Source organism: Stigmatopora nigra, chromosome 5 (genome assembly GCF_051989575.1).
Source record: "Stigmatopora nigra isolate UIUO_SnigA chromosome 5, RoL_Snig_1.1, whole genome shotgun sequence".
Taxonomy (NCBI): Eukaryota; Metazoa; Chordata; class Actinopteri; order Syngnathiformes; family Syngnathidae; genus Stigmatopora; species Stigmatopora nigra.
The window spans coordinates 7,026,025-7,048,235 of NC_135512.1; the positions used below are offsets into that span (position 1 = coordinate 7,026,025).

At 40.5% G+C, this 22,211-nt stretch overlaps 1 protein-coding gene across 6 annotated transcripts; it reads right to left on the minus strand.

Annotated features, from left to right (window-relative positions):
* Positions 1 to 108: 108 nt before the first annotated feature.
* Positions 109 to 22,153, minus strand: suco (SUN domain containing ossification factor). Of its 6 annotated transcripts, XM_077716827.1 has the most exons (23): positions 21,892 to 22,153; positions 13,790 to 13,916; positions 12,414 to 12,497; positions 12,002 to 12,333; positions 11,296 to 11,436; positions 10,897 to 11,095; positions 10,357 to 10,468; positions 10,121 to 10,248; positions 9,971 to 10,038; positions 9,791 to 9,898; positions 9,448 to 9,553; positions 8,795 to 8,815; positions 8,423 to 8,478; positions 7,831 to 7,922; positions 7,677 to 7,742; positions 7,512 to 7,595; positions 5,774 to 5,864; positions 4,377 to 5,576; positions 4,201 to 4,288; positions 3,800 to 3,904; positions 3,423 to 3,720; positions 3,148 to 3,203; positions 109 to 2,270 (listed from the first exon to the last, which is right to left on the minus strand). In XM_077716827.1, exons 1-23 carry the CDS (start codon positions 21,942 to 21,944, stop codon positions 1,731 to 1,733), a joined length of 4,155 nt encoding a protein of 1,384 aa, XP_077572953.1. In that variant the 5' UTR covers positions 21,945 to 22,153; the 3' UTR covers positions 109 to 1,730. The 6 variants fall into 6 exon arrangements, with proteins under 6 accessions (XP_077572953.1, XP_077572955.1, XP_077572950.1 ...); XM_077716829.1 differs by lacking the exon at positions 8,795 to 8,815; XM_077716824.1 differs by having other exon boundaries at positions 3,148 to 3,720.
* Between the last annotated feature and the right edge of the window lie 58 nt (positions 22,154 to 22,211).

Genomic DNA, 22,211 nt, shown 5'->3' on the forward strand with positions numbered 1-22,211 from the left:
TCTTACAATAGTGATATTTAACAGATTCTTAATATAATTTTGCTACATTAGCATCTCATATTTGGCAGATTTTCTCTTTGCTCCAGTACTGAAAACAACAAGCCTAAGTGATAGACAAACAAAAAAAAAGATTTTATTTAGAAATTCACAGTTTCTAATGGCACTACAACTTTTGTAGTAATTCAATCCTGCTAAAAAAAAATACTGTGCAGCTTTTCAAAGGGAATCAGAGAGACCATTATGGAGACAGAAAGAAAAAGACTGCTTTAAAAAGTTGAACAAACAACCCAAAAAGAAAAAGGCATGGAGTCATTTTAAAAAAGTGCACACGGAGCTCATTGAGCAACCTCTTTCCCAAGTTGGATCAAAGTTGTCTCGTCACACTCAACAAATAAAATCTCAGATAGACACTCAAGACAAAAGCGATGACGTGAAAATAGTGTTGCGTACAACCCTCTTTTGCCTACTTTCCCTTTTAAATGAAATCCGCGCAAAACTTAGTGAGTGAACAAAGGACACACACAGATGCAGACTCACAAAAAGCTTATGATAAACATGTTCAATCTTTCTTCACAGTTTGTGCAAATAAGGCGGAAAAGTGGGGTCTTGGATTTCCCAGTTTGTCAAGATAAACAACCACAAAGAGCCTATCAGAAAACTTTTTTTTTATGGTTCGGGGTAAAAGAAAGAAAAAAACTGCAGACATAATACGTGCAAACTTTGCCAGCAATCAGAAAGCAGCAGCAGAGTGATAATTGTTTACTTAAGTCATGTACCAGGAAGTATTTGCAAGTATGAGAAGATATTTAACCACTTTTTTTTGCTGTTCTTTTTTTTCCCACTACCGAGACTGGCCAGCCAGTGTGTGAAAATAAATAGATAAATAAATCCGCTCTTTCAGGCTTGTGCGATCGATCCCCGTGCTTGGCTCAGTTATAGAACAGACATGGGTGTAGAAAAAAAAGTTTGCTTTCAAGCATACAACAATATGTAATTCACTGGATGAATTGAAATGACAAGATTTTGTTTTAAATGGAAAAAGTGACTATTTCTAAAAAAAAAAAAATGTCAATGGCCACTGTGCAGTTAAAATATTTGACTGCAAGATGAATTGTAATTAATACATTCAAAAGAAGTACTTAGCACTTATTTAACACGTCATCTTAACAAAAAATAATTCATCTATATGAACTCCTGATGATTTGATGTATTGTTAAAATGCTAACATTAGTTCTATAGGGGTTAAGTTTAGTTCTGTCGGTCACATGGCCTATAGTGTTCAAATTTCCAACAAAACTATAAAAAGGCAGTGATTATTATTATTATTATTAAACAGTGTGTGCTGCTGCTCTACTGAAAACTTGGTGAAACGTACAAGTTGTTGTTTTCTTCATCAGGCTGCTAAGGGAGTCAACAGACAAAAAGAAGCTGGGAGGAAATACACGGTATAAGACGGTGGTCCCGGGAGACAATGGCGAGCCAGGAAAAATATGAAAAGCAACAAAAAAAAAGAGGAAAAAGGTGGATTTTGTAACTTGGTTCTCTCACTGTGTGTGAAATTCTTTCAATACTTTATGGATGCTTCCAATTGACTTGTCCTTGCAAACAAACATCCGTGTTTTCAACACATTCAAAAAAAGGGGGGGGGGGCAATAAAAGGCACATAATCGTTAAAAAGTCTTTTTGATGGGGGTGGGGGGGATGAATACGGTTCTTTGGGATGCGGCGTCTCAGATTTGTCCGCCGACCGCCGTAACGCGGCCGAGTTCTTTACCGCGCTTCATGAGCTGTCGCACGGCGGGCTGCGAAACCGGGCGATTGTCCGCCAACTGACCGTGACGTGATTTCCGTCGCTTGGTGAGGCGCTTCTCTTGCCGGGATTTGGGTGGGGGCGGAGGGGGGAGTGCGGCCCGGAGTGCCGTCGTCGGGGGCGGCGCGCCGTAAGAGAAGGCCAGCGAGGGAGGCTGCAGACGCACGACGAATGAATCCTCCGAGTGGGTGGACGAGCTGGAGCTAGAGGGCTCCGAGGGGGGCTCCTTTGCGGAAAAGGCGGGTGCTGATGGGGTGTCCTCGGGGGCAGATTGAGTAGTAGTGGGTGGTGGTGGTGGTGGTGGTGGTGGAGGAGGGAGCCATGGTGCTGGTGGGAGCAAAGGGTGGGGGCTTGCGTGGAAGCCGTTGCATTTAATGACGCCATTGGTGAGGGGTGCAGAGGGGTCAGACGCCTTCAGTGTTTCCACCTTGTCTAAAGATTTTGTTTTACAGCGTTTTTTCTGTAGGAAGAAGGGAAGAGGAATGTTAAACTTCAAAAGGGGACACAAAACATCATCATGTACATCCCAGGGGGGAAAAAAATCCTGCTAAATAAAAAATAAATGTTTTTTTTCTGTGTCATAGTGGAGAAAAAGGTAAATGAAAGGTATTTTATACATGCTGGTACCATTTTAGTCAATCAATCAGATTTGCCACTCTCCTGTTAATCACAGTGCAAAAGAGTAGCAGGCAGTGTGTATGTGCATGGGCCAGCCATAAGTGCTGTCATTTTTTTTATGTTTAAGCTATTTTTTCTAAGGAATTTGTGCTTTGCCTGTGTAAGAGTAAACGTCTTTCGCATAATTGTTTAAACAAGGGTCCAGTTAAAATGCATGTTAACATATTGGTGGGGAAAAATGTTAAGGTTTTGAGAAAAAGTTGGATATTTAAAAAAAAAATGGTTTTGATGATTCCATTATCTGAGGTCATGGATGACAATGTTAGCCATTTAAAAATGTAATTTGCTTTGAATTTTCTTGAAGAAAGTACTTACAAGTTAGCTAACTTCAAATTTTGATTCAACCAATTTCACTTGCATTTGCGAGTAAACCAAAACAATTTTAAGAAAAAAAATAAAATGATTAAAAGGAACTTTGATACTTTTACATTAAAGTTGCAAGTTTTCTTTTGGCAAGTATATATAATATAGCAGGGCAACAAAAAATATTTGACATGTGAAAGTGGAGTATACATCTGTCAGACTGCACTATAGTACCACCATCTCGTCTGAAATATACAATGTAAAACATATTTTTGAGTGTTGTAAAAGAAAGTGCTCTAAAACTCCAAGGCATGATTATATTGATCAGTATTGATTTGACATGGGAGACACTTTACCTTTTTCTCTGGAGAAAACCTTAGCGGCTCTACAATATACAAGTCATCTGGACCTACTGTAGAGAAAAAAGGAACAGGAACACAAGTTGAAGAACAGGGACACATGTTCAACGTTTGAATTGGAGGGCAGCTGGCTTTTTTAAAAAGCCTACCGCAAGCCACCAAAGCTTCACGCGCCGTTCTTATTCTCCTTAAGCCTGCGTGTGCACACGAGCCGCCACCGACGGCTTTCAGTCTGAAGGGCGAGGTGGTGAACGGATTGGTGTCATGTTTACCTTCGGCAGAAGACGACAGGTGGAAGGATTTGGAGCGCACCAGCGGACATGACACCCTGCGCTTCAGGCTCATGTCGTCGTAGGAGGAGAAGCATCTTTTGGGGCTTGGGTAGTTGTTGCTCTTGGGCGCCGTTGCCGTCGTTGTCGTCGTCGTGTTCGTCGCCGCCGCCACGGTGCCGACTGTCGTGTCGGCGTGGGGGGTGGCGCAGGAGCTGCGGCAGCACTGTCCGCACATCAGCAGTCCCAGGGACAAGCACAGTACCAGAGCGAAGACCAGGTAGCACTGACGGTCCGACACCTGCGGGAAGGACATTTATTGAGTTTGCGCCTCATTATTGTATCATCGTCCATCATTGACTACTAAGGACAATTTTCACCTCTTTCTGAAGTTTTTCCACAGTGACAGTGAGATTGCCCAGCAGTTTTGTGAGGTTCCCCAGCTGACTCTGCAGAGCCTGGATGGAGTCTTGCTGTTTCTGGTCCTGTGGATCAAAAGAAAATTAGAGTCAGTTCATTCAATAAAGGGTCAATGCACAACTTTTATCATGTCCCTCTTTGTCCAAAGAATCGCAAAAGCATGCAATCCAAAATTTAGGTCCACAAATTTGCGAAACCGGTGTCATTTCCTCCCAAAACGGCGATAAAAAAAGAATCAGACATATTTGGAGAAGATTATTCTTTAACTGGTCATGCATGTGGGGCATACTTGATTGCAAATGCACTATTTACTGCTTTTAACCGTCCTTTTAATACCGACAATACATACGTGCCCGCCCACCTGTTTCTCTGCAATGCGTGAGGTGTTCTGCAACTTGATGATGGTCTTGTTGAACGCCCTCTGCATCTCCTCCATCTGTTTGCGGTATCTAAGCAAAAAATAAGATGGTCAAAAAACCTCCAATAAACCTCCAAGAAGAAACTCAAAACACAATTCCGATATGTCCAATGTTGTACCTCTGGCTAAGCTCTTCCAGGTATCTCCCCGATAGACTCATGTTCATCTCCAGGGCTTTGATCCGGTTGTTCAGCCTCATGAAGACGCTCTCTTTCTGGCTGGAGCCGTGTACGGCCGCCCCATTGGACGTGGTCGCACTGTTACCGCCCGTGGCCACACCGTTGTTGTAGTCCACGCCGTTCTGCAGTTCGGCGTAGAAATCGGTGGCCGCTCGGTTAGCGCTGCCGTTTAATAGCTCTTCATCTGCGCTTTCTACCCGATGGGGTTCCCCTCCTTGGGGGTCCACGTGCTCTTCTAGAGTCACGTTGGAGTTTTGCAGGACGCCGGTTTCGTTAGAGTCCGTTACGGGCGGAGTGGTTAGTTGCTCGGTGGGAGGGAGGATCAGGTCTTCGGGGCGTGATGCCGTGGGAAGATCTTGTTCTTTAGGGGTGGGGAGAGCCGTCTCGGGGGTATCCGCCTCAAGGCTGGGAAGCGGTGGTGGGGAGATGGGCACCAAGGGAGGAGTAGCGGCGCTCAAAGGCTGCGTGTCAGGGAGAGGGGTAGCCTGAACAAGCGGAATGGAAACGGAGTTCGGGGCCACATCCTTGATGGGGGGCAATAGCAATTCCTCGTGGGTGGGAGTCATGGAGCCGTAGATGTCCGAGAAGCTGTTGGGGAGGAGGGTAGACGTCCTGCTGGGCTCCAACTGGAGCTCGAGCAGGGGAGTGTGCGGCGTGAGGGGGAGCTCGCCGAGCGGTCCGCCCACGTTTTGGCCTGGAAGCGTTTCCTCCGGCTCTGGGGGGTTTTCAGTGAGGGGGAGGACTTCCCGTGTTGGTGTGGGGATCTGTACAGGCATGGATGGGGTGCTGGGGGTGCTTACGACAGAGCTGGTCTGGGTGCGAAGTTTACGGAGTCGCTCCTGGGCCAAGACCACGGCGCACCAGCGGTGAAGCAATTCCGGTAGCGTGGCGAGGCAAGACATTGATGTCAAGAAAGGACAGTATGCCGAGCTGTCCCTGTCTAGCACCTCTTCAATTTTCTCCTCGTCCTCTTCCTCCAACAAGGTGACGGTAGACTGTCGAGGTTCTTCCTCGTCGTCTTCTTCTTCTACGAGGGTCACAATTCGCCTGTCCACGTGAGTTTCGGGGGAAGAGATGGACGTGGAAGAAAGAGCGGTGTCCTCAGCGGCTGGGGGCTCTTCTGATTCTACGGGGATCTCTCTGAAGAAATCAATACAAATTATTAGCAAAAAAAAGAGACAAAATGCAGATGGGAATAGAATCCAATGCCAAACTTTCTATCCTGCATGAGAAATACATTTTTTTTTAAATCATTCGGCATGTTGATTTACACCCTCATAATTTCTTTCTTTCCAGGTTCACTACAAAAAAGACCACCCATACAGTATTGCTCTTACACTGTCGGGTCTTGAGGGGTTTCCACTGTTGTGTCGGGTTCAACCTCCACATTCTCCTCCTTGTTGGTCAGCAGTTCTTCTGTCACATTATCTATAATGAAGAAAGCGCATTATAAAGATGAAGGCCTCAGACTAATGTAGTCCTTCGCAACAAGTTGGGCAGCCTTCCAAAGGTAAATGTTTTTTTTTAAATGTCCATACTAGCATGTAATTGCACATCCAATACAGTAGAGGGAAATGATGCTCTTACCGTGAGAGTATGCCCCTGGAGTATTAGCACAAAGGATTGTGGTTTGATAATTACTACATATTGCTATCTGGAATTTTTTTAAGTAGCACATGGTTTTGGATTTGGCCAAAAAGTCGAGGCCGATTTGGTTTTCAGAAGTAAACCACAAGCCCAACTATTACTAGAGAAACAAATGATGTAAAAGAGTATTCTATTGTATATTATTTGAAAAAGCATTTCTTGGAGAGGTGCCAGCAGAGGCCATATTTATGCCAAAATGTGTCGCCTGACAGCAATTATTTTTCAACTTATGACTTATTTTGCATAACACAGATGTATTTTAGTCTTAATATACAAGTGACAAAAACGCATGAGGAATAAAATCGCAATGAAATGAGCCCTCTTACTATGATTATGATGTGCGATGTACTAAGATTGATGTTAATGGTGTCTAAAAAAACATTTGGCATACAGCATAAAGGGCAAATAAATTCATGCGTCACTTTGACTTTATGTCCAAATCATTCTATTAAGCTGCTTCAATTCATTCTATGAAAATGTGCCTATTAATTCCACAAAACTACACTTTGAGCAATTTAATGGAGAAATGTATTTAGTCTCTCCACAGAGTTGGGGCCAAATGATTCCTCTTTTAGAAAGAAAATAATTAAAAACTTGATTCCTGATTTCACAATGCCTGCAGGCTGTAAGAGAAAGTGTGGAGAAGAGACCATTTTGCTAGCAGTTTGACTCACAAGCCTATGTTTGGGCAAGTCAAGAGGCAGAACTGGTCTGATCCAGTTAGAACTGATCATGCCTGCAGCAAAGCAAGCGGGAGTAACAGGGATATAAAGTCTATCATTTAAAGCCATTGTCAGCAAGGATCACTGCCATCCCTGCCAATTAATTTGAATTGAATGTCCGTCATTGTTCATTTAGAAATGTTATGCAAGTATTACCAAGAGATATAAAAAAGATACACCTATGGTGCCTTATATAGTAATAAGTTACAAGCAACAATTTCTACAAATGATTTGTACATGTTAAAATGGCATTTGCTTCCAGTTATTGAAAGTCTAGGGATGTTTTCATCTGACTTTAGCGACTTGAGTCATATCCTCAATGATCCATGTCATTCATTCAAAAGGGCAACAATTGGAAAATGGAAAATACAGTGACTCATTCAGCTGTTTAGGAAACCGAGATAAGACTAAATCACTACATCTTTCCAATTTTTCTAATCCTAGACATTTAAACAAGTCGGGGCTTACTCTACCAGCAAAACAAATACAGTATGCAGCGTTCTAAATCCAAACAAAAGTGCCATAATTGCATAATTTTCAGTATAGAATTATAAAATGGACACATTAATTGGGCAAAGTCTTCCAAATTGGTACTTGCAAATTAATTAATTAACTAAGACTACACGACTGACCCAAAACAGAATGTTAAAAAAAATAAATAAATAATAATAATAATAATAATAAAAATTAAAAATAGCACCCATACCTTGAACGCCTACATGGCCCTCCAGTTCAGGTTTCCCACCAAGCACATTAGCTGCTAAGTTGTTGACCATGTTGAGGATGGCATCTAAAAAGTGTTCAAATAATATAATAATGTCTGTTAATATTTTTTTTTAAACTGGAAAACTTGGGTTTTGTGTGTACGTACTGGTTGCGGATCCAAGCAGGTTTTTAGATGCCTTGTCATCAGAAGGTTGAAAACCAAACGGATAATCTAGAAAAAGAGAAACATTTAAAAAACATTGGGTCACTTTCACAGTGGACACCTAATGACCTTTTTTGTGTGTTTTTTTTATGCTTACCAAAATCTTCATCCGGGTACTCTAGCCTTTCAGAAGGATACTGAGAATCTGAGATCTCCTCATATTCCTCCACCATGCTGGTACCAAACACCCTGTCCAAAACAAACATACACTTTGATACATCCTGTTGTGACTAAATAAGTGATGATGTCATTTTTGCTCTATTGGACACGCCACTGTAAACTTATTTGGGGCATGTGATGAGGAGAGACGGTCATATTTTGAGTTTAATCGAGTAAGAATTGATTACATTCCCATTGGAATTTGTCAAATAAATGACATTGGAAAACACATTCTCAACTTTAACATAATTTGGTCATTTTCTAAACTGATTTAATAGTTAAAATTAATTGAATACAAAACCATTATTTAAAAAAAGAAAGGAAAGTTATGTCATGTTGCTGCAACCAAAAACAAGTCAACACACTGACTTTGTTTAGAGAACCAAAAAGCTACGCATAGCTTTCCCCATTCTTCTTCTATGTGAACGTAGTAATTAGTTTGCTTGACAAAAAGACTATAATTAACGTTTGGTGGTGTAACTGGAACCCAAAATGGTTCCTCAAATGCCACTGAAAGCTGCGTGTCTTACCTGAAGAGACTCAGAGGACAGAAGTGTTCGGAGCCAAAGTGGGAAAGCAGCTCAACCTGCAAAATGTCAGCCATTAATTAGCAGCAATCCTAAAAAAAAACAAATGCTCAACACCCCCACACACAAAAACATTCACCTGAAAATCGCAAACTGGTGAGCACCAAACGTACATCCCATTTATCAAACTCTTAAACCACAAAACTGCCAACAAAGTGAATTAGATAGCATAGTCCGTGTGGTTTTGAGTTAGTACTCCCATGCAATGGTCACAAGCGCTTCCCATTCCCAACAACTCACCAGTTAAAAGACAAACAGTTAAAGACAGATGAACAGCCTGTGACAGACAGACAGACAGAAAGACAGACTTCTAACCTTGATGTACTTGATGAACATCTGAAGCCAGAGCAAGACAGCAGCACGGAAGGTAGGAGAAATAAACAAGAAAATATGTTCAATCAAAAGAGCTGCAAGCATTTACTTAAAGTTGAGACACGATTATTAAAAATATATTGCTGACGGTTCCACGTAATGCCGATGGAGGTAATTCTAACAAGCTCTAAAGAAAAGAAGCAGACTGGCAGCAAGAGTAGGCCAGAAAGAAAAGAAAAAAGATGACATGTTCATACAGAATTTTGCGGGAAATCCTGAAATTAATTACGCAAATGTGTAAAGGAAAAAAAAAAGATCACTGGCAGTGAATGAGTTCAATCAAATTCCATTTTTACCAGGATACAAAAAACATCTAACCTTCAGCTCAAGCAAGCAGAGGAACTGTGACTGATACACAATGTGACGGCAATTAACACGAGTCACATTTCGCCATTCACTCACTCCCCAGATAAAGTTTCGCACAAATGTGGCAGTGTTAAATTACTGATAAGTCATAAGAGGGGGTCCCCTGAGCTTTAAACCATGATGTCAAATCATGCAGATAACCACTAAAAAAAACACACTCTTCATGACTCTTGTCCCCTTTCAGCAGGATTCCACTTTCACTGAGAACAGAAAAAAACCAAGCCAAGTACCTTGACATATTTAGCATAAAGTTGTTCATCCAGTGGAAAGCTCTGTATGATGCGCTCGTCACGGGCGTGAAAGGTCCCCAGCTTCACCCACTTGTTGGTGGGGTATCTACAAAAACACACACACACACAAGCCTTGAATTTCCACCAAACATAGTGTACATACATTGAGGCTGGCGCAAAATGCCAGACAGGTGGAGATATTTATGAACCAACTAAAATGAACTAATTTAAATGATGTCTACTAGTCTAAGAGAAGAACTGTTGCTTTCATGCAGGGCAGTTCTTTTTAAAATGAAGTGCTTGTGTGGCAAATGTTGGAGCTAGTGATTTGTACATGGTGTACCTGTCACTCAGTGAGACAAGGAAGTCTTTCGGTGTCGATGAGAAGAGTTCAAAATTGGCAATGTCCAGCTGTTTGACTTGAATGGGCTCACAGAGCTCGATCACAAACCTGCAGAGCAGTAGATTTGAAACACAAACTCCTACATACGCTAACACAATTGCATCGCTTTGTGGGACTTACCAGATTTTGTTGCTGCAGGGATTCAGCATATAAAGATCCATATTCTCCATGAGAATAGCTGACGTGCTCTAGACGGCAAATATTGAAATCAATTTAACACTCCAGAGGGTAATACGTATACGAGTAGAAAAAAAAAAAGAACTCACTAACCTTGGCCTCATTGTTTGCAGAGAGTATTTTAGCGCCACACTCCACTGAGGCGTAGTTGTTTTTGAAGTTTTTTTGCACTTTCTTCACAGGATTGACAACGCCGCTGGTGGCGGTGTGAAGATTTTGACCTGCATGCAAAAATAGGAGTTTGAGAGAAATGGCGACGACAGAAATTAGTTGTGAAGTGCAATAGAAGGTTCTCCTGGATCTACAGCATGGGTTCTGTCCGCTCTTACTTTTTTCCTTCTCCACCTCCATGACTTGTTTCTTCCACTCGTCAAAGGTTGGGATGTCATCTTTGCTGGGGACTGAAGGATCGGACTCCTTGCCAGCAAAATTCTCCCCCGCCTGTTGTGTACACAGTTTCATAAACACAAAAATATCTAACGTTTTTTTCTGGAAATAAAAATGCAAATCGTAAAAAAAAAAACGTTTTTTTCCTCATATATTAAATTACAATTTTGACAAGTCAAGATTAGCTAACAAAATCCCAAAAGGCTCAACCAATAGCAAACATCAACATAGAATAATACATCAGATAAACGAATAATGTAGATAAAATCTGTCACTCTGGCAGCCAATGAGTTGATTAGGAAAAAAACAAAAAACTAAACATTAAAGCCATTAAAAGAGCACTAATAGTGGTTAATCTGTTTCTTTAGTTTCAGTGTTCATTTAACAAAGTTGCTGTGTGATAAAAGTTGAGTCGGTTTTGTCAGTCTCATCAATAAACTGATAATTCTTGTTTTTGCCTTCAAATTTCCAACACAAATGACCTGATTCTGGTGCAAAGAGGCATTGTCCTGCTGCACTTTGCCGCTTCCCTCCTTCTCTTGCTCCTTCTGCTGCTCCTCCTTCTCCTTTTGTTCCTCCTCCTCCTGTACCTCATCCACGTTGGCCAAAGTGGACGAATCCCCCATTTCTAGACTGCAATCAGGGATCTTGCTTGATTTCTGGTCCTCTTTATTTTCCTCTCTGAATAAAAATGCAAGGAAAAACAAATGAGTGCTGAATACATCCATCTGAAACAATTAAATTAGCAGCCAGATGATTGAGCAAAATTAAATGGGGCTTAAAAGGGCCAGCGAATGACATTGCCGAACAGCCGACTGACCTTATGTCGTCATTGCCTGTGATTATTGTGTCCCATTAGGGGACGTGAGGGGGAAACTTACCTGAGGAGGGGGCTGCCAAAAAAGGAGTTTTCACAGGTTGCCAGTTTGGGGGGGTCGAGCCCACACTGCGAGTCAGGGCACTCGGCAAAGACAAAGATGTCTGCTGGGGGCTCGTCTCCTGCACTGGCAACCCGCATTGCACTACGGGAAAGAAAGGACATGGCGTTTACCACATCTCCTTACAATGGGGATGGAAGGAGACAGGAAAATAGATGTGCAAAAAGGATGGGCCGCCGAGGAGGGGCTCCAAATGATGGCTTTCATCCTTTTAGCGGGTCCCATACATAAGAAAGATGGAGGGGGGTCCATTCTCAATTCCTTTTAGTATGACCATTCATGTCTGAGAGGGTGCAGTCATTTTCATTGTAGAGATTAGGGCTGGGAACCTCTGGATACCTCAAAATACGATATACGATACATGGCTCATGATAACGATCCACTCCCGATATGGAATTGTGAAATAATTTGACAACCAGACAAGAATCTCTGTTCGTACTTCTGCTGTGAGGTGAAAAAAAAATCCATTTGTAGTAGAAGGGTGGAAGCCTATTGACTTTCGTTCATTGGCTGTCATCCCTTATACTTCAAACATATCTGATTTTATGGCTGTCAGTTTATAATTTGAAAAATGGAGCATTTCCTTGTGTGACCAGTTTGCACCTAATCATCATACAGAATAAGAAAATGTACATAAAATGACTCTTACTCCGAAGAAGACGTCCCATCGCTCTTTGAGGTAGGTGTGTCGTCCACTTCATGTTCAGGTACAGATGGATCCAAATCGGTTGGGAGTTGATTTTCGGCAGCCTCCTCGACAAGCAGTTCCACGGTATTGTCGTTTTCATGGTCCTGTTCTGGGCTCAAATCCGAGACTAAGGCTTCCTGTTCACCAGGCTGGTCTGGGAGCTGCGAGTCAGTCTGTAGCTCTGACTCGATCTCAGGTTCCGATGAGAGTTCATCCTCGGAAGCAGCAGGTGGTAGATCAGACTTTTGGTCTGAATTTGTTACATCTTCTTCAACTGTTTGTGGATTTAACGTCTGTATACAGAGGGAGAAAAGAATATTTACTGCTGTTTTAGTTTGAAAGACTTTCCATGACTCAAGTAATTAAACTGGACCTCTTCTTGGTGTACATTATCTGCTGCTCTCTCAGCCTCTAGTCCAACATCATAGGAGGTCTGTATCGTTTGTTCTTCCGCCTCCTAAAATATAAAAATGACAATCAAATCAACCAATTTTTGGCCAACCCACTGGTCATGTGTATTATTAAAAAGGAATAATGTTTTATTTTAACAATCTTTGAGAAAGGATTTGCGTGTTATGACGGTTAAACCCATTGTGGTCACTTTGACCCAAGTGCATGTTGAGAAGAAAAAATAAAATGTTAAATATTGCAAAATTTTGCTTCAATAAAGAATCAAATTTGTTATTGTATGATAATGCCAACTTAAGAGCACACTAGAAATACAGTCCAATAGTTGATAAACATCAAAGTGTCAGTCAGCAATGTTACTTCAATCCATAATACTATTTTCATATCATATAAAATGTATTTAAAAGCAAAAATGCAAAGAAAATAGACTGAAGAACTGTAAATAATAAGACTTATATACCACAGAGTTTCCCTTGGCATTTGTTCAAAACCCAGACATTCTAGTATTTCGAAGGCCAGCCGCATTGAAGAGGATTCTTATTAGAATACGAGAAATTCCTGTGGTTCGGGTTTGTGTGCATGATGTGTCAAGTGACATGGCCTTGTCATCCCCGTTGCCAACATACTGATTTGTCTTGTTAAGACTTCATATTCACACAAAACTCCCAGTGTGCACAAAAAAAAGATTGCTAAATTTGAGCAAAGTGATTTGTCAAGATGGAGGTTAGCAGTTGCGTGTTTACTTCAATTAGAGATACAGCTCAATGAAGACCAGTTGACAAAAATGTCTCCCATCTAAACATTTACAATGAATGATAATAAACAAACAAGTAACACAGCTGTTTTCCCGAGTAGGTATCCTACTATCAGACCTTCTTGCACAAGGCGTGTTGCCCTGAACTTTAAACCCAAGATGCTGGATCTAAACTACTTAATATTGCTACTCCCTGTAAAATGACTCAACTGGCGAAAAGGACCTTGACAACGTGGAACCAGGCTTCTATCTATGAACCACGTATCATCAATTTGATACTTTAGTGATAATCAGACAGCTATGCTAAATACGTTTTCTGGAAAAAAAAGAAGAAAAAAAAAGGAATGCCTTTCTTGGAAGTACATTTACGGGCATCCAAAACCCGGACTAATGCCGGATCTTCCTACGTCTTTTACCAGGTCAATAAGCGCTTGACATCACCATCTGGGTGTGTGTACACTTGCCAGTCTAATGCTGCTGCTAAGCAAGACACCAGATTGACGCAGTAGTGTTCATGTTAAGTTAATCGATGGCTGCCACATCTATTTTTCCAAGCAAAACACACCAAAAAAAAAACAGGAACAGACCTGGAGTTGCATGGAGACCTGCTCCTGCGTATGCTCATTAGGCTGGTTGTTGTCGTCTTTGTCAGCAGCAGGCTGACCTGGATCAGACAAGCTGTGCTCTGAACAATTGGCATGATGATTGGGGCACCTGAAAAACACAAATTCGACTATTAAAGAAACATTTTTTTTTTTGGGTTAGTGATCATCTTTGTAATTAATTAAACTATAACATTGCAAAGGTCTCTTTTAGCTTAAAAAATTGACAAAAAATGTGCATACTTTTCTATGCATTAAACCAGTAAAAATCATAAACTTACAGAAATAGTCAAATCTTGTAGGGAAACAATGCAGTTATAGTACAAATAAAGTGCAATTAACAAGAAACAAAGTACATATTAATTCTTTCAAAAAAAATGTGAGTAGTTGTAGGTACATAAAACTTCCAAACAAAATTAGCTGTGTTAACCAAGTTATGCTATAATTTGAAAAACATTTTTTACTCAGTCACGAGTCATAAGTAGACAAGAAATATATTCAATGAGAAACTGAAAAACTGCCTTTAAACACATGCCAAAAGTTACTGAGTTAGTGAGAAAGTACACACCATGTCAATTCACGAATCTATACAGTACATGAGTAAATAGAAAGCATGAGATAATATAAGCTGCAGGCTAAGTTTAGGAGATCTGCTTTTAAGTATCTGGTGTTGCATGAATGTTTCCAATGCCCTTCTGCTCTGTGGTCAACCACGCCAAGAATTGTGAATGGCCTACAGCATTTCAAGCTCCATGACATATAGCTTATATAGAAAGACGTGGTTGGGCAATAGAAATTTGGACAAAAAGAAGACCTGGAGGTTGGTGCTTATTTTGCAAAGTAAATCAGATTCTGTGTCTTACTCATCAAACTGGTTTCAAAGCATTAGTCACCTATTAGGCAATTAAAATGTTATAATTCATGACACCCAAATGACAATTATTCACAACATCCCATTTATCACAAACTGATGCTCATAAATTCCCTAAATAGGCCATCCATCACTCAAATAAGCACGTGAAAAATACCCAACTTTCTTCCATGGTGTAACACCACTATTTCAGCAAACATCCAGAGTAAACAATCCTGTACAAACGTTCACAATGACAAGCACAAAGACCTCTTGGCTACTGTAAAATGGCTCAATGCCAAGCCCTTAGGCGTCCCTCCTAAAACACATATTTACAAAGAGTTTAAAAAGGTACTGCGGTTGCCGTCATTTTGAATCCCAAAGAGGAAAAGACAAGATTAGAGCGTTCCTTCTGAATGAAAAGAAAACAGATGAAAAGGCCGGCCGGGGGTGCAGTGTGACCTACTTTTGGCCAACAACTGTTACGCAATAGCGAGAGCAGCAAAGAACGTTTGACAAAAGGATAGAAGGCGTATGGTTACTACAGATTATAAATGTTTAAGGGCACAATTATTTACTATATAGTACAACACAAGTAAGGAAGCTCCTTGAGCAAGACTAACAATTTGGCAACTGCATATAATCTCATCTGTTTGAGTCCAGGTTACTCCTCTGCTACTTCAAACAATCAGTCATTTTAAATGTACTCTGTGGGAGTTTCTGAGATATTTAAATTCAACATGAAACACTCTCACCAAGACTCAATTATGTCCAAATGGAACAAGTCAAAATTTTTAAACCAAGTTAAAGTGAGCTAGCCAGACTATTGAGCATGTGGGTCACACAACTCTGTGTTGGATCACTGCACTATGGATGTTTTTTTTCTGGGTAGTACTACTATGGCTTCCATCCACTTTGTTTCACACAGCTATTTCTGATAATAACACGCCCACGCAGACAACAGATTTGACATCAATGGCACTTAAACATTATTCACCACTAATAATCCAAATCAAAATGGATTAGACATCTATCGCCAACAACACGTTCAAGAGTCGCAGTTCTTTATTCAGTTCATAGCCGTTTGTGCCTTTAATTCCTGTTGGTTTTGGAAATCAGCAGGTAAGCCCATTAAAACGTCAGTCCAGTAAGAGTTAACTGTGAGGCGGTAAGAAAACAACAACAGGCTGGAGTTGGTTAAATCTGCTGGGTCAAATAATGCAGACAGCTGCATGGCACACTATCGGTTCTTGATCCCTTCGAGGTCTGGATGTTGGAGAGGTGATTACAAGTGTTCCTAGGTGTCGAGCATGACTGCACACGTGAGCTTATTTCACGTCAAATAAACCTTGGGCCGCTGCCATTCCTGTATGAAATGTTTAACGACTGACATGCATTCCAGGGCAGTCCGATAATGCTGACTCAGGGCAAGCTTTGCCCCCGAGTATCAAGGGGGGGTTGGGAAGGATGTGGGCCGAGTCAGAAGATGACGCTGCCACCGCTACTGTAGTTTGGAATGGAATGCGAGCCAAGCTGCTTGGTGACATGGAAGAGCTATCCCTCCTCTCCCCTGGACCCCCGGCCTCTCGCCTTGATGTCAGATCAGCTGCTCAATAAATTTGCTCGCACACTGCTGTTGCGGAACAAAACCGCCAGTTTGTAATGAATGCTAAATAGTCACGTGTCACGGTTCTAAACCTGTGGCAACATGAAAACGGTGGAGATATTAGGGATTAGTTAACTGCTTTGAGGGACAGAAAGCTTTTATTGTCTATATATATATTTTTTTTTATCTAGATCTACAATGTCCTCTGTGTCTGTATTGCTATTGCAAACAAGGACATTTCCCAAATATGGGATGAAATAAAGTTAATAAATAAATAAAAATGTTTTTTAATAAACTGTCGCTTCATTTTCGGGATGTGTAGTCAAGAAAAATGTCAATAAAAGCCAGAATTTCCAGGAAGTGAATGTGCAACATTTTATTACTGCCAGAACTATTCCAGGCAATGAAATGTAAGGCAGATTGCCTGCCTTACTTCCTGACATCATTAATATTCTATCATGTTGTACTCAAGTGCATTAGTGTTTATGTTTGTAAATGACGTAAAAAAATGGGTGCAATCTTAAGTAGGGGGATTTTCTTGTGTTTAAATATTTTCTCCATAAACAGGTGTAGGAAATGTGTGATTTAAAGACTTAAATACTTTGAGCAACCATCTCTCACATGTAGGCAATTTTTACTAGCTCTCGCCTTTACCTTTAAGTGCAGCCACTAATAATAACAATAGAGATAGGACAATATTTCATCATAATATCAAAATGATCTAGTCAAGTGATGTGCACATGGCCCCGTATCATTCAGATTTTGCTAGGCACTAAACCTGTGAGCCCTCCAAATTGACAAAGAACTTTATATAGGACTGTGCCAGGGCCGTGACGCTTGCAAAATAAGTACACTGACTGGAGTCTTTCTCCTAGTGTGCAAACAGGAACGTACAAACACCTCTCCCTATGTGTCACCATACTGTAGTGGACTGACAAGTTCACTGAGATTATTGACACAGGCCAGTTTGAAAACGTCAAAATACGCAAACAAGGCTAGGGAGAATGTAAATTTGCAAATCTCCGTGGCGGTCATGTGTTTTAATGTCGTATGATAGGATGGGCCATTTTGCTTGAGGAGGGGTGTGGTAGCGTATTCGTGGTCTCGGCTAAAAGGGGGTGGGGGAATTCATTAATATGTCAGAGCTGTACATCGTGTACCCATTGCACTAGAGGTGGTAAAACATTGGCGGCATGTTCTTAAGTAAACAATGGTCAGCTAATTAGCATGGGGATTCCGTGTGAAAATTAGCTTGATACTTTGAATAATGGAATTTTCAACATTTAAGTGTGGCCCACGAAAGAATATCATTTGCATCGACTTTGTTTCTCACTAAAGTAGCAAAATATTATATTGTTTTTGACTGTTTGAAACGTTAAATGTCAGCATTTTATGTAAAAGTGTCCCTTTTAAAAAAATGATAGTGAAACTAGTGTCTTGCACTGTATTGATACCAGATCTCAAATTTGTACTGAGACTTTTAATTAATGCAGATTTCAATCATTTCCAAAAAGTATCTATTTTTTTTGTTGACAGGTTTTTCTGAACTGCTAAAACATTTTATTAGTAATTTAGATAACATGATTTAACATTTTAATTTACTTTGCGAGTCCTTTTTAAATCAATTTGTTCTACTTGCAACCCTAAAACATCAAGTTGGGGTAAGACAAACAATTGTGTGGCATAACTAACCCTAACTACAATGTGGCCATGACAGATGAGATTGACACAACTTTTCTTTAAAGATCACGTGAAACATGGGGCAGCTTGCCTATAGGTCTTCCTGTTAAAAAAAAAGGCCATGCAAGCTTGAGAACACAATGTTCTCATGCACTACTATGGACAGGCCTCCTTTGTGATAATGACCCTCAGCTGGGGGTGTGGAAAGACGCCCAAAAAACTTGATGCAAACAAGACGGATAAAGGAGGCAGGGAAATCGGTGCCAGGAGAGCAAGGTAAATAGTCAAGAGTGAGAAAGGGGGAGGGGAAGCACAGCATGTTCTGGAAAGTGAAGCAATCACAGACGTGGGGGGTTATTTTCTCAAAATTTCCCTTGAATTGGACTATGTTGTGTAAAAACAGGCGTCACCAAGTTGCCTGGAAAGCTCATAGTATTGTCAAAGTTAGCCTGATCACAGATAACGGGCATACTTTGACAAACAGTAAAAAAAAAAGCTTGTTCATGCCTGAGGAGTTATGTGATGTTCTATGAGCTTGGTGGCACACATTAAAAAAAACAAGCTATGCAAAGAACCAGAAGCCAAGTACTGCAAAGTTTGTTTTTTCTCTATCGGTTGTCTACAGAGCTTAGTGATCTCCATGGCCAGTGGGCAGGAACAATCGAGTGCCAGTCTGGCTCAGACTCCATGCAATGCATACAGAACTGGATCTGGCCAGTTTGTCATCTAGAAACAAATCCAATGTGAAGGCAAAACTGTAATTGACAATTTCAAATTCATTTTAATTTTCAGGTTAAAGCTACTTTTCCAAGTATTATCCAAATACATTGAAGATGTGCAGTGCAGCTTCAAGACATTGGCAAAGTCCTCCTTATTTCTCATATATTAACGTGAATATCTTAGTAACGATGCCTCTTACATTTTATAAAAACATCTTCAGTGATCTTTGTTTTGACGAACATTACGTTGAAAGTTACTAGTCACAAAATGGGAAAACAAACATGTTAACATGTTAAGAGTACTTCCATTTGTTTTCTGGGGCCCAGCACCAATACCCTTACGCGAAGCCACATACAGTTGGTCTGCCATTTTATCACAATCCTATCACTCCAGATACTGTACAGAACCTTATGAAAGGCCCCACCATTAAACATGCGCAAAAACCACCACATTTGATGCCAACATTCTCCAATATCGATGCAATGAGAGCCTACTGGCATTGAGCCATAACACGTCCGTACCATATGGGTGTGCGTCCACATGTTTATGACCACCACAATGTGACTTGTCGAGTGTAAGAGGAGAAGAGGCCGAGGGGTTATGCAATAGCATGCACATGCCGACAAACCAAATTCATCCTGCAAGCCAACATCTTTTATTCGGCCGAATATTAGCTTGAGGTTCCTGAAGGCTGGCTTTGTTACTGTTGAATCCCCCTCCCACACCTCAGTATGCCATGCACAACAAGGACAGATAGCACTCAGAGTCTTTTCTTCTCTGTCATAGCCATTCACTTGGAGTGTCTAATTAAAAAGGTGTCGCTAAGGGTTTCCTTGACAAGCCAAAAGTGTTTGCGCTACGCTTTGTGAGACTTTGACGGACGGCAGGTTTGTCAAAAGTATTAATAATACGAGTCATAAAAATTCTTAAGAGGCCAGGAGTCGTTTTAAAAATGTGGCACTTACATGACAAGTCCTGTTAACACGAAAGTTGAGAAAGGCATTCACTTTTAGGACCAAAGATCGGAAAAAAATCGAAGAAAATGTTGGCGTTTCAGTTTGGGTGGGTTGAAGGAGTTTGATAAAGTGCCAATATATAGACTGGGGAACAACCAACTACGCATAAAGAGGCTAACGATTGACTGTATTCGTCACACGGTCATGGTTGACACGGTATCTCGTCGAGCAAAACGTCACATTGTGTATAATCTCTCACTAGTCAATTAGCTGCAGCTTTATCACTAAGCGAGTGATAGTACTGTTGCATCATGTTTTTGACACGGACACAAAATCAATGTAAATTTATGATTACGGAGGCTGTCAACGGCTGTTGTTTCCAATTGATTTATCACTGTAATTTGAAAATGATTAAAATACATTGGATTCTTCTGCAAGTATAAAAGACCTACCTGGGAATAAATATTCTGTAAGGATAGAGCTGACATCACCTTACATCTTCTGGGTCACAGTTAAGAGTGGGGGGCCACAAACAGCAAGGTTAATCATTATGAATGCGATATACGTGTCACTACATGCTCATTACGAATCATGTGGAGAAAATTAAACATGCAAGCAGGAAAGAAGGACTAGTTGGTTATTTTGGACTGAACTCTTAAAATCTGGGCACTTTTGCACATAGGCAGCCCCAAAGTAATCTCAGCTAATTAAGAGTTGAATAAACCTAAAACGGAGTGTTAACGTCTGTGACCAACAGATATTAAAGTTAATTTAATACTGTCCAAATTATTGGAATGTAAGTGAAAAGTGTCAGCCTTCATTCATATATTTGTCTTTAATGCAGTTTAATCTGGTAATTTGTGAATGCTCAAAATAGTCTTTTTAAAGAGTCCAACATCGTTGGATTTTTTTATGAGAAACAGCACCACTCAAATTCACAGAAGCATCAATTTCAATAAAATATTATTACATTAGAGTCATCAAAAGCTTTTTTCAGTCTTCCTGGAAATGTTTTCTCCCTCACTGATCAGACCTTTAGTTTTCCTGAACAACAATTTCAAATGTAAATGTCTTAAATTGTCGTAAATAAATGCGTCATCTATCATCTTAGTGCAAAAACTGCATAGCAGCAAAGTGAAGTAAAAGTAAGTCATTGCGTTCTGCTGCAATGAGGAAACAATTCTATCAGTAAAATCACCTAGAAATTAACCATGTGAACAATAGAGCAGAATCCAAGGTGGCAATGAACATGTTAGATTTGTTGCATGAAGATTTTTTCAGACTACCATTAGTATGTCAGCAAAATAAAAAAAACAAAATCAATCAGTTAAAGCCACAAAAAGATGCTGACGCATTGACAGCCAATGATATTGCAAGTTGGCAGCCAAATCCAAATGGATTGGTCCTCTGTCAATGGCAGGCAACGAGTTAAGGTTTCCAATTAACAACAAAGCCACGTAGTCAACATGACGCTCCTAAGAGTCAACGTTTAAATTCATCTTGTGAATTATTGATCAGTGACCTTTGGCCCCTTAAAAAAAGGAGCAACATCAGGGATTTGATTCTATGGATGATGATAATAAGAGTTGGATTGGGCATCAGTTTTCAAAGCCATGTCTAGATAGTGACACCATCACGGTTGTTTTCACGTTGAATATTAACATTTTGATTAGAAAGTAAAGAGTATGTTCAATAAAAGAATGACTTTGGAAGTATTTGCTCTTTGCACTTGGGTGTTGTGGTTGAATGAACATGGATGGGGTTTCTCTGCACAGTACATATTGGGTAATTAGTCAAACCAATTAACCTAACACAAATGCTTTACTGTACACCTGTTAAATTGTTATAAATCCAGTTAACAATGGTCATTACACTTCATTTTACCATACCACCCATATTTAAAGACAAAATGTCTATTTATATCTAAATAATGTTCCTTAAGGACCACCATACAAGTGACATCAAGTAGTGAAAACGAAGGTTTCTGAGCCAACTGATTAAAAAGAAAATAAAAACCCCACTTATTCCAATTCTAACACTAAACACAAACAGTAAGAATTACGATCGTAAATATTTATAATTAATTATTGAATTCGTCAACATTATCCGCCAACACTGGTGACAGATGGATCACGATCAAAGATACACGAAGGCAAAGACGTGCTGTTTCCCCGATGCAAAAACAAATCGCCAGCTAAATTGATGTGAACATCGAGCTATTTATTCCCAATTCCTGAATTTTGACAAAATCACGTGACATTGAAGTGTTTCTTACCAGCATAAGAGAGCTACAATGAGGCACACGATCAGAATACGCAGCCTCTTCATTATCTTCCCACTGGGAGCAACATCCTCGCTCTTTGGAGCTTCTTTCGAATCTATCACATAAATAAAAGAGAAAATATTAATCTCAGTCTTCCTTTTTGTCAAAAGTTTCAAAATGACTTCGCAACAGTCGACTTGCAGGCCGGTGATAATCTTTAAAGAGTGCTAATTTCCATTGTGCGTTTCAGGCTGCTGTTGACGGCTAGCCTGGAAATGTAGCCCCTCCCATATCGGGAAAGGTGGCCAATGACAAGGCAGATACAGAATTGG

What these genes read in the sequence shown, in the direction of transcription:
- suco (XM_077716824.1), bottom strand. Translation starts at nt 21,944, where the DNA reads ATGAAGAGGCTGCGTATTCTGATCGTGTGCCTCATTGTAGCTCTCTTA. An exon ending in CTTGTCTCACTGAGTGACAG is followed by an intron (nt 9,554 to 9,790) that starts GTACACCATGTA and finishes GTGTTTTTGTAG; the next exon opens with ATACCCCACCAACAAGTGGG. An exon ending in GGTTTTCTCCAGAGAAAAAG is followed by an intron (nt 2,271 to 3,147) that starts GTAAAGTGTCTC and finishes TTCTTCCTACAG; the next exon opens with AAAAAACGCTGTAAAACAAA.